Source organism: Rutilus rutilus, assembly GCF_951802725.1.
Source record: "Rutilus rutilus genome assembly, chromosome: 12".
In the NCBI taxonomy this organism is placed as follows: domain Eukaryota; kingdom Metazoa; phylum Chordata; class Actinopteri; order Cypriniformes; family Leuciscidae; genus Rutilus; species Rutilus rutilus.
In genome coordinates this window covers 6,532,887-6,545,358 of record NC_140217.1, presented here as the reverse complement: position 1 = coordinate 6,545,358, position 12,472 = coordinate 6,532,887, and the positions used below count along the sequence as shown (strand labels likewise).

General features: G+C 37.9%; 1 protein-coding gene and 1 long non-coding RNA gene across 2 annotated transcripts; both read right to left on the bottom strand.

Moving 5' to 3' along the window:
- Window positions 1-411: 411 nt before the first annotated feature.
- LOC311301424 lies at window positions 412-1,367 on the bottom strand. Its single transcript, XR_014629457.1, has 2 exons — window positions 1,166-1,367; window positions 412-924 (listed from the first exon to the last, which is right to left on the bottom strand). It is a non-coding gene; the product is annotated as an uncharacterized lncRNA (long non-coding RNA).
- A 783-nt stretch (window positions 1,368-2,150) lies between these two features.
- sec23b (SEC23 homolog B, coat complex II component) lies at window positions 2,151-11,413 on the bottom strand. The gene is made up of 19 exons (XM_084425888.1): window positions 11,181-11,413; window positions 9,721-9,955; window positions 9,091-9,148; window positions 8,891-8,977; window positions 8,141-8,377; window positions 7,945-8,027; window positions 7,685-7,829; window positions 6,803-6,961; window positions 6,568-6,683; window positions 6,316-6,439; window positions 5,928-6,008; window positions 5,729-5,818; window positions 5,534-5,640; window positions 5,065-5,218; window positions 4,840-4,917; window positions 4,305-4,466; window positions 4,123-4,209; window positions 3,032-3,253; window positions 2,151-2,939 (listed from the first exon to the last, which is right to left on the bottom strand). Exons 2-19 carry the CDS (start codon window positions 9,939-9,941, stop codon window positions 2,850-2,852), a joined length of 2,301 nt encoding a protein of 766 aa, XP_084282014.1. The 5' UTR covers window positions 9,942-9,955; window positions 11,181-11,413; the 3' UTR covers window positions 2,151-2,849.
- Between the last annotated feature and the right edge of the window lie 1,059 nt (window positions 11,414-12,472).

Genomic DNA, 12,472 nt, shown 5'->3' with positions numbered 1-12,472 from the left:
TCTGGGACGTCTGCCTTTACATGCACATGAACTGTGGCCATGGAAGTGATTGGAACACCTGAATTCAATGATTTGGAGGGGTGTCCCAATACTTACTGTTTAATATAGCGTATTTAAGTGTAAGTTGCTTTCAGTTCAGACTGCTCAGACATGCATTTTAGAAGATATTTTGAAATTTTTTGGTAATCAAACAGTTGACGGTAGCCATTGACTTAAATTTTCTTTTTTTTAAAATATATATTTTTAAGTCTCGTCTGGGAAACTGGGCATCAAGGTTAAACCCAAAACACGACCCACCCATAAGCCTGTTTTGGTTTGTCTGTTAGTGCAAATGAGCATCATGCAAAAACAAACCCCCCAAAAATATGAAGTGAACATTGAAAAATTCATTTCAATAAACACACCAACAAATGTTTAGAAAGAAGTTTATCATTGATAATATAGTTTCTGGAAAGTTTTTCTTCTTTTCCCAACAATATTTCCAGTTCTTTTTCAAATAAAAGCTTGGGATTTTAGGTGCCAGTTAACTTAACAGATGCCATGAACACAGTATTCATTCCTGTAGACAGGTGTTGATTGATCCAAAAGATGATCTTTAAGATGCAAGGCGCATATTCTGGTTGCACGGGAGTTTGATTCTCTTCATTTAAGCTGCAGGTGAGTTGAACTGTCCCAAAAGCATTCATATCTCTTTTTAATATTATTTTAAAACATGACAGTTAATCTTTTCGCTGGGGAAAAAAAAAGCGTCCGTTTATTTCTCTTCTTCATGTTTTTCACTTTCATTTGTAGATCTGAAGAGGTTTAAAAACCTTGTGGAAAATGGCACAAAATTCTCCCTGTGGACAATGGTGGATTTCATGTGTGCCGTTTCATATTTCTTCACATTAGGTCTGTTGTCTTCCTCTTCGACGGGCTTTACAACTAAAAAAAACAAAACAACAACATGATATTATGAACATGGGCAATACAGTTTTAAAATTGACGCAACGTTGTCATTTCTTTAGTATAATAATGCCCCAGTGATTATTAAGCTGCTACATGACAAATAAAAAAAAACTGAGATCAACATTTACATACGACATTACTGAAAGATAAGTCAAAATGTCTGTAGATGAATTGATGACAGCTGATCATAACGCTCTAGTGTCCTGTTATAATTCACCTGGAAGATCCTTTCCGTACGTGTACTGGTAAAATCCGTAACCAAACAGGGTCCAAATGCCAATAGCATAGACCAGCGACGCACGCTTGTTCCATAACACAGGATCCATCAGTAATATAATGTTAAAATATGAATTCAGGCTACTGGAAACATTCACAAGGACGCTGCCATGTTAAAACATGCTGTCACTTCCGTAGAGAATGAGCGACCAATCAGAACGAGTGCCTTAAAATATGCGGGGTTAAATGGTTCCCATTTAAACTCTTGCTTACGTTTATGATTTAATTAATTAAAATAACTAGTAAATAACGTAATTATTCCGATGTATATTATTGTCCTGCCTATGTAGCAATAAAAAAAAAAATAAAAAAAATTAATCCTCTGTATCTGTTACTTTTCTCCGCTCTAGCCAGGATGAGCCAATCGCAGCTGTTGTTGGTGATTACTGGATAATTTTTTTTCTTCAACATTTAATACAGCTTTATTTGAGTCAAATATAAATTAAAAAAATGAATCAAAATGTCTTTTAGATTTGGATGCGACTCCAATATTCCGTTAAACAACTAGCCAAGCGACCCCCAGAGGGCGCAAGATTCCACTAACCGGCCTGGAGCAAACAACGTTTCCGGTCCATTTTCTGCCGTCTTCTATTTAGTTCCGAAAGACTTTAAAATAACATTTCATAATGCAGACTACTCATTTTTAATTAATATCTAATGATATTTTTAATAATATCTAATTATATTGTCTAATGTTCTATAGGCTAACAACAATTGTAATTTTTGATGGTAACAATTACATGTAGACATTGTTTAGAATTAAGTTCTACATTACAAATAATCAAGAAAAACTTTACAGTTAAATGAATGAAATGCGAAAGTACAATGTATGTTTTTTTAATTGTTATTTTGATGCCACTTTTTCTCAGGTATAAAAGTAAGCACAGATGCCTCAGTCATTTTAATTTGTAATGTTTTATTTTAGATTAAGATTAAGACCAGAGTTTGCACATTCAAGGTGCTCAACTTCATCTTTTGAAATGAAATAAACCTAAGAGATTCTCACTATAAATATTATGCATAGCATTAGTTCATATTTGTTGATCAAAGAAAAACTGGAATGTGGGTCACACTTCACATTTAAATTCTTTACATACAACATTCATTTAATTACAGAACTGGAGGAACAGGACTATGAAACACTGTTTCTCCCTGCACGTGAGCAGATCACAGGTACAGTTCATGAAAGTGAGAAGACTAGATCTGTGCAATACAAAAAAAAAAGAAAAGAAAAGAACAAACGAACATAAGGATACTCGCAAATAAGCCTTAATAGAAATTTCAGTCTGAACATGCATGGGAAAGAGCAACAAGCAACATGATCACAGAAGACATTCTCTCTTTGGGAAAATCAGACGTTACAGGGGGAACGAATGAAACGTAACACTTCCTGTTAGACAAAACCAAACTAAATGAATTAAATAAGCAAACAAACATGACAGACAAATCATAATTACTTGAGTAGATGAGAATTAGAAACCATCTAACAACCGTTTCTCTGGAGGACCTCCTAAACAAACATGGAGATGCATTTTGTTGTGTCAGGGTCGGACATGGAAGTTTCTCCAGATAATTGGTTCAAAAGTTCTTCTCCAATCTAAATGTACATCCTTTATTGAGGAAGTTTAGGCTGAACTCGAAACAGCCAGTTTCTTGAGATGGTCCATGAAAACTTGCAGACTAACGTCATCTGTGAGGATTGGTGCTCCGGACTCCTGCAAGAAAGATGTGTAATGTTAGAGATCAGGCATTCTTGAAAGGCCATTCATTTCAAGCATCTAAGAGAAGCACATGAAAGGGTGTGTACCTGGCCCCAGGCGTAGAGGTTGTTGTGTGTCTGGGACGGGTTGACTTTAGAGAGGAGGAAGCGGGCCTGTGAACCTCCGTGCTCGGTGTCGACGTATCTGGGCATTGGGAAGCGCGTCTGCAAGATCTCCTGAGCGTCGTCCAGAGGAGCTTGAAGAAGCTGCTTGAAGTTCTCGTACTCTGGCATCTCCTGGTATCCAGCCTTCCTCCACTGAGCAATAGTCTGTGAAGATGACAATGACACCATCACTAAACTGAACCACTGAACTCTGTAAAGCCTGACGTATGAAATAATAGTCAGAATATACATATTCCAATTTTATATCAGATCAGGCTTTTATGGCTCATATAGTACCATATAGCAGAATATGGAGCACATACTTGAAAAAAATTACAATTTTATTCAGAGCCCCAAACTGAGCAAAAATATGTAATTTGGTGCAGTTGCTGATTTATGCAGCCAAAAAGCCAAAGACGAAATTCTGACTCTGCTTGTAAAGTAAATCAGCGAGAGATCTTTATAACAGTATAGAGCGGCTACTGACGTAAAATACATATAAATATCAGTTGCCACTCTATATCTCCCAATAATATGTGTTATTAAAATGAGATTTAAATGTTTAGTTTTAATTATGGGGGCAAAAGTTATAATGCAATATAATGATAATTGAGAGATGAACAGATAAACGTTCCTCTAAAGCCTGATGTAGCATATTTGATCACATTGTAACATGGTTTTTCTTAAAAATGATGCATGGATAATCAAGTAAACCTAAGTTGCTTCAGTCCAGTAAGTGTTCATCTTGAAATATTACTAACAATATAAGTTATTCTTATGTTTACTTTATAAAAATAAAAGACTTCACAGCAAAAGACTCATGTACCACAACCTAAAGGTGGACGTTTTTGGAATGATACTGAATGGCCTTTTACTCGCTAACGTAAAGCATCATACGTGCACTTCCAACAGGAAATCTAAAGTAGCATGTATCCAGGAGTGCACTGCAATTAGCTCAGTTTTTGGCACTGATTTTTTTTAAAGAAATCATTATCTAAAGAGGTTTGATATAATGCAAGCATTTGAATCTGTACCTCTCCATGGTAAATCACCAGCTGGAAGAAGGTGTCCATCAACAGAATGCGATCGGGAAGGATGCTGCTGCTGTCCAGAAGAACAGGCTACAAAACCAAACAAATACAGGATGAGTACAAGCTGAACTGCACTGCTCCATTGCTTCTGCTCTATAATAATGCCGGGATGGATTTATATTCACCTCCGGAGGGCCGTAGAAAGAGTACGAGTAGAGGATGGGCTGTATCATTATCAGCGACTGTGTCAGATCCTGACGCACAAAATGATGTCTGTAGTAGGACGACTCGTCCGGACTGTTATTGAACACCTGCAGGAACGGGGATCTCCTCAAGTGGAACATGAACTGTCAAGAGAAAACCGACAACTTTTAATATCAGAAATGTGACATTCTCCAAACAGAGTTTTTAAAAATCACTAAAATATGCACTCCTACAACAATCATTGCCATATTTCATCAACAGTAAGCAATCGCTTGGCATAACGGCATCCAATTGATTGCAAACTTTTGCCGCATTTTGACTTTGAACATGCAATGCTAACATTTATTTAAACCATCACCTTTTTTTCCCCATTCTCAAAATGAAGACCTCTTGAAATGATAATAAAGATTTTTGTTATACCATTTAAGACATCTGAACCTTAAACAAACTGACTTTTTAATCACCCGTGTAAACCTCTATTACGTAAGCGTTTAACTGAAGGAGTCAATGTTTTACCTGTGGGTAGAGTGAGAGAGATTCAGACAGTTTGAAGGAGTTCGGATCATCTTTACTGAACTGGCCAAACTTCTGACACTGAAACCAAACAACAAACACAAAAACGTTGAGTGTGAAGCAACTTTTACATTCAGAATTATAATAACGGCTTAACGATTTGTCATATCGCCGCTTATGAATGGAGGCATTGACCTACATTTCCTTCTGAATAGCTGTGATACTCACCAAGCGAATGAGCTGCCTGTCCAGCCAGCGGAGGACGTCAGGCCCCTCCTCTGACTCCGCCCTGAAAACTCCGAGCCGGGCCATGAGAACGGCAGAGGCTTCCTGATCAAATGACGACTCGATGTGCTGGATCTGGGACTGTGCGTCAGCCCAACTAGGTGTGACAACAGAAAGAACCGGTTTGTTGAGAACAGATGACGCACATACTGAATACTCAAGAATTTGGGCTACAGAAGAGCTATTCAGGAGTAAAACTACACGCATTAAGTCTATTTTGAGCAACAGCAAATACAAATAGCACATGGAAACATGAGATATGTCGACTGTAGATAACGTCAAGGCCACATCAAACGTTTATATCAACAAAGGAAATCTTACGAATGAAAAGGAACAACCAAGTCACTGACTTCAACACGATATCGACTGATATCAGAATTTCATGAGGTTGTAAGATGAAACCCAGACTCACTTCCTAGCAATGGTGGTGACACGGATCCGCCGCTGTGTGTTTGAGTGCTGGTACTGTGTGACAAACTGAACAGCTCCTCTTCCACCCTGAGGAACAGGGGCGTTGTGCTATAAAAATATAACATACCAGTGTTATTTTAACATCAATGTAAATATAAGCCTTCACACCCAAACAGACAATTATATAATAACATACCTGATTTACCACTTCAAAGTACATGGCCAGTGTGGTGGCAGGAGTAAGACTGCAAATCTTCCACTGACACGTTCCTCCGACGCCCATTTCCTGCGAAAAAAAGGAGACATTCTCACATATGTGTATACACGCGTGAAGTCTTATTGGAATCCATTGCAAAACTAGCATAAGCTCTTCTGCATTAATTCTTGTGACTTACATTGTCTGAAACACAGGGTCCTTTGGAGTTCAGGGACACACATGGCCCGATCGCACCCGATACCTTCAGCTCTCTTGAGGTCTGATAAGGAAAAGGCAAATGGGTTTAAGAGGTTGAATAAACAAGGGAGCATTACTTAATAGCTTACATTACTGTTCAAAAGTTTGGGGTCGGCAAGACTTTTTGAAAGAAGCCTCTTATGCTCACCAAGGCTGCATTGATTTGATCAGTAATATTGTAAAAAAAACGTAATTTTAAAATGTCTTTACTGTCACTTTGGATCAATTTAATGCATCCTGAATGAATAAAAGTATGAATTTCTTCTAGAATTTTTTTTTCTAACAGACCCCAAAACTTCTAAACAGAGGTTTAAGGCCAACTATGTTACCTTCACTTCCAGAGTACCGCCAAAAGCCATGCGGAACTCTCCGTTGTAGTCTTTGCTGAAGACTCTTTGAAAGGTCTGCTTGAACAGAGACGTATTGAAGGAATCGCCCATGACAATGTGGCCCCTAAAACAAAACAAGAAATCATTTCAGCCATACATTACATTTCACTGGAATTGTTTGGCATTAAAGAAATAATCAGTTTAAATGACGTGTAAGATTATTAAACTCAATAATCTTCAATCAATGCTCACCCTGTGAGGTTGGAAAGACATTTCATCTCTAGCAGTCCCGTCTGATCCAGCGCACAGGCGTAGATATCGACGCTGTGTCCGTTTACAGCTGCGCGGTTAGACAGAGTCTCGTAATACTAAATACAAGTCAACAGAAATTCTTATTTAGCTTTTGAGGAATGAAACAGAATGTTTATGGATAACTGTAAATATAAAAAGTACATCACCAGATCCTTTAATTAAAGTCTGTAATCACCTTAGTGGCCTTCTTCAGATGGCGAGCGTTGTCTTTTTGGATGTCGTGCCAGGAGCGGATGGGGGTCTTCAGTTCATCTCCCACAACCATGCCGGGCCCCTGTGTTGGGGGGCCACCGGTGAACAGCATCACACGGGCTCCTGTGTTAGGAAAAGTTCCCTACGAGCAGAATGATAGAGAGAGACAATGAATGAAATGCAAACTTGTATTTAATTCTTGAGCAATCTATCCTTTTTAGGGTCGCATCTCGTTTTTGGTTCATTTAGATGTCTTTGGTCCGAACCGCACCAGAGTTCGTTTGGAAGTCCATCGAGACTCTGTCCGCTTATTTGGTGCACACCAAGGTTCGTGTTTACACTTATTCAAATGAACCGCACTAACAGAGCAACCGCACCAGAGTTTGTTTTAATCAAACCTAACATGGTGTATGTATTCCAGTCTAAACATTTTCAAACATTATTGTCATCTTTTAAAGGGGGGAATAATGCATGCTGAAGTTAAATCAGTCATGCTAGATTTATTATCAACCAAACCCAAGAGTGCAGTTGGTAGTCTGAGTCTGAATCTTATCTTGAGAATTATGTAAGAATAATGATTGGGTTGAGTACTAGGTACAACTGTTCTGATATGACATGACAGCTGAAGTGGACCTTGAATCTCACAGCCAGCATTACTGACAACTCACAGCTAGACCACAGTTACAATGTAAGGGGAAAAAGGAAATCTCTCCCACAAAGACGCATTTCAGATTATAATCACCTAAACTAAGTGTTTCCTGAGCTTTCCACATTTTTACATTCTCTCAATCCCTCTTCGGTCAAATACAGATTTTATTATGCCATACAAGATGAGCTTTTTAAACGAATAATGTGCTGGCTGTACCTCCAATAGTCCAATAGCAATGGAAAGGGCGATGCCTGTGGAACGCAGAGGTCTCTTCCCCTGAGGAACAGGCCAAGGGTCTCTCTGCAACTCCCCAAGCAGGTCGGTCAGGTTCATGTCCACTGCTTGCACAGGCTGCAGAAATCTAAACCAGGTGCAAAGAAAATAGAAAATGAGCACAACTGCCTTCATGTAAATCGTTTTCTTGCATGCTGAGGAGAGTGACGATTTCACAAGGTAAAATGATGATAATCTCATACCTGCAGGAAGCAGCAGCATCATGGGGGGCTAGTGGTTTGCCTTGCTGTCCAGAGGTGGCTGGTTTCATCAGTCCCAGCATCTCCTGCAAACACATGACGCACCTGATTCATTTCACTGAAAACTCTGGATTTATACCCTCACTTGTTGGCTTTTTTAGGAATGGTAAATCAAACACGATAACGAAAGATCACTGACCTGTATCTGTTTGGGTGTAAGCTCCTTTGTGCCGCGGAAGACGAAGCTCTTGGCAATACCTTCACAGCTGAGCTCATGGACCTGAACCATACGGCCGAAGGTGATGAGACCCACCAGGGCGTTGGGTGGCAAGAGACTCAGAGACATCTGTAGGGATTCTTTTAGGGCCTGGAGGTCTTCCTCCTCCAGACATGTGTCCACCACATACAGGAAGATGAGAGGGGTTGGAGGTCCACGCTGAAGAGAAATACCCCAGGTTACATAATGGTGACAATACTTACAATTTTGCAATAATTACAAAAAATTATATATAGTTATTTATAAATAATTTCATTTATTGATATTTATTTTGTTATATTTCAGCTTTACTATATTAAATTAGAAAAAAATAATTGATAATAATAATTTCACAGTATTACTGTTTTACTGTATTTCTAAATAAATGTAGTGAGAATAGGAGACTTCCTTCAAAAGCATTCAAAACATCTTACTGACCCCAAACTTTGGAACGGTATGTTTATATTGACAGGAAGGACACATTTAACTTTTAAACTTAAATAAGGGAAATAGTTTTAAAGTTCAAAAATGGGTCACTTATTTAAATTCACTGATAGTATCATCACACAGAACGACAACGTGGCTTTTGACAAGCATCTGTCTGTGAGCTAAAGGAGTTGTAGCTAAACTATATGTTTGTACAGTACAATGTCTATGTACACAACAGAGCAAACAGAGTAAATGTAAATTTACCTGCACTATGTACTCAATGGTGGAGAACTGAGGCATTAGTTCAGCGGGCTGGTTCACTTCTGAAATGCCTGCATATGATGGAGGAAACTGTGAAGAAACAGATGAATATTTACTTGCAGTGACAAGTGTGATTGATGCTAGAGAATCACATAGATCAAAGCCAAGAATGACAATGAGTTTATTCAGTAATGCATTCTTACAGAGTTTCTCTGGAAGCAGAAGTTGCAGGCCCATATCTTGGCTCTGAAGTCCACTTGACTACAAAAAGAAATCAAGTGTTAAATGGGCTAAAGTTGCCTAAGATGAACCCTTTCATAAGCAAATCATTAGCACATGAAGAGAAACAATCGTCTTCCTTCATTCACAGCAGTTAAAAGCAACAATTAGCAGTTCACTAACCTGACCCAATTAACATACCAAATGACAATGTGAGTAATTAACTATTTATTGACTGTTTTAACATTTCAATAAGCTCTGGGATAATGTGATTAGCAAGTATGTGGAAACCTATAGGAAAGGACCAAATCTCCACTTGATCAAAGCACTATTTTACTAACCCTAAAACAGTCAAAACCAATGTTGTGTTGTGCTTTATTGTGGTTATAAGTTGACGGCAACAATAATATGATAAAATACACCAACGTTCAATTAAAAAGACAGAATGACCTGTTCTTCTGCTGACTGTTAGCTTAATTCCAGCAATTCCAGTCCACCAACTAATTAGTCATTCAGATATCATGATGAAATGTCATATTATTAATCTATAATGGCCACACACTGTACAAACAAACAGAACTCAACACCGCTTGGAAAAGTGATTCAGTCCTTACCAGAGTGGGTTGAGTACGGCTTTGCAATTGGCCCGGCTGCACAGTACGGGCTCGTACTGGACGGGAGGCAGGTCCGGTCTCTCTTTGAGAGGAGTGTAAAGGCAGGACACAGGAACCACAAGCCGTGTGGCCTCCAGGCGGCTGGAAGGCCAGAGGTTCCAGCTGCAGCGTACTCCATCACGATCCTCGTTCTGTTGGATGAACTCTTGGTAGGTCGCCATGACAGTGTGAACAACTGTGAACGACCAGCAAGAGCGAAATGAGCAAACAGTGAGCAGAGAAGTCTTTTTAACCCTAAACCACACCTAATGGGTTGTGTCTCCAAACTGGACGAGTAGGATAGCAGAGCCTAAAATTAAAAGCAAATACCTGAGTGACAAGAACGATTTCGCCCATGTCAGCAATGCGAACGGATATTGCATTCTTTTATATTCGTTCTGACGAAGGAATTCTTCCACGCAACTGTCATCTTTGAACAAGAGTGGTTATCTACGCCAAACCCAAAACGTCACTAAGAAGTTGTTGATCAGAGATCTGCGTAGATGATTTGAGGAGCACCCCAGATGCTATTTTTAAGACACACTTGTCCTAGAATACCTACACTCTCAAACAAAAAATGTACAAAAGCTGTCACTAGGGCAGCCCTTTTTCAAAAGGTACTTGTTGTGTACTATTAGGTACTAAAATGAACCCTTAAGGGGTAAATAAGGTACAAAGGTGTAACTTTTGAAAGGGTACTTCCCCAGTGACATCTTTTACACATTTTGTTTCTTAGTATGTACTCAACTCAAGCCACAGGTTTGCTGACTAAACACAAAACAAAGTATTAGAGAAGACTTTAACCTCTGATAACCCTAAACCAGAGGGATCCCTGGAAATGCTAAATCATGTTCCAATACCAGTATTGACTGTTTGGTTACACAATGATAGAGTTTCTAGACAGGCAGGAACTCACTGTTCCATGACACTAGACATGACAAAAGTCACAAAAATAAGAAACAACTAACATTACTAGGATAAAATACTGAATGAGTACAACAAGCTGTTAATGGTCAGCAAAGTAGACACATTAATAACAACTGATTGAAGGTTCTTAAAATGTATTGTATTGATGTTAATATTTTACAATAGTACATATTGTAGTAAATAAAAACATCTGCATGACGTCACGCTAACATTTTAGTGGCTAAACTCGCGCTTGATTATTCCATCACACTTTCATTACACCACATAAAATGAAAGCAGAGGAAAGCAAGGTATTACGTTACACCAGAAATATCATTTAAAATAGATTGTCCTTAACATTACTGTCGAAACACACTGCCAAATAACGTTACATCCGTGTGACCGGTTAACACACTAACATAAATTACTTCCGTTAACCTAATCCGGGGTCTGCGATTTAAATCTAACACATCACCGGGGCCCATTTCATTCCTTAAACACGGCGATAGACGTACCTTTTTAATCAATGAGGATTTTGATCCAGGCTGTAATAAATAATATATAATAATCGTGATCACACCACCATTGACAAGTGAAAATGACTTCGTCGTGTGCAGGATTCGCCCCGGCCGGTGTTCCTGGAGCTCAGAAGAGAGTGACGTGTTACTACTCAGTCGGTGCGCAACGATTGGCTGCTTCCGTCTGACGTCAAGAGAACGTTACGCCGCAGTGTCGAATTTCTGTGCGTACATGCGTAGACGCAGCGTAGGATGCAAATAAGTTCTGCGTAAACACCTGTGACCACAAATTTCTCGCATACTTTCCATGCCGTGAAAAAAAAGGGCTAGGCAATGGTTTATATTATATTATATTATATTATAAAAACTAGCACTGTATTATAATAAAAAATAGCATTTAGTACTGAAATTTGTTTATTAATATTGATGGATTCATATAACATGTGCATTTTAATTAGATGTGCCTAATTTTATCGTTTTAAAAGTGTACATGGATAAAGCCACAGTAGCCTACAAAGAATCTTGTGTAGCCTAATGTGTAATTTAATATGGTTTTATTCAGAGTAAAACATTAGGTCAAGGGGAAAAATGTCACTGAATGCTAAATAAAAAAAACTGTTATCTTTCAGTTGATATAGGCTAATTAATATAATAATATTATTAATTAGGCTAATACTATATTTTCTATATCTGTCTCAGAGGCAAGTGTAGCTAATATGTTTTTAATGAAAAATGCATACAAATCAGCTTTGAAAACACACTCTAAAAACTGAAACTATGATGTACTCAATTTTTAGTGAAACATTTTTATACTTTTACGAAATATTCAGTACATTTTAAAGCTGTGAAATCAATAAAATATACATAACATTTAGTAAATGTAAAATAAAGTTGATCTGAATAGCTAAATTTGGTAACATGACAAATAAAACTAGTAGTTAAGGGAATTCAAATATTTGAGAAAACCATTTAAAAGCTAATATTTATGAATAATGTGAACTTTTTTCATTTGAATCCACATATTTTGGTATGTCCAACAACTCAAACAATCACTTAAGTAATATCCAGAGATTGTATTAAGGTATAGAAAACTTTATTATTGTGATATACAGCCACATAATTATTTTATAGAGTGCACTGAATGCAGAAAAAGTACCTAAAATCTAAAAGGTTTACATTCAAATATACAAAGAAGGTAGACAGTAGAGCTGTAAAACATAATTTAAATTAAAAAAAGGAAAAAATGTTAACCTATTCATCTGCAGTACCTCAATCTGTCCATAGATGGC

Bases quoted from the DNA above. Each gene is read 5' to 3' on its own strand.
- sec23b (XM_084425888.1), bottom strand. From the start codon at position 9,941: ATGGCGACCTACCAAGAGTTCATCCAACAGAACGAGGATCGTGATGGA. The intron at 6,962-7,684 runs GTACAGCCAGCA...TTCTGCTCGTAG, and splicing joins TTGCTATTGGACTATTGGAG to GGAACTTTTCCTAACACAGG. The intron at 5,219-5,533 runs GTGAGTCTGGGT...TGTCACACCTAG, and splicing joins GTCACCACCATTGCTAGGAA to TTGGGCTGACGCACAGTCCC.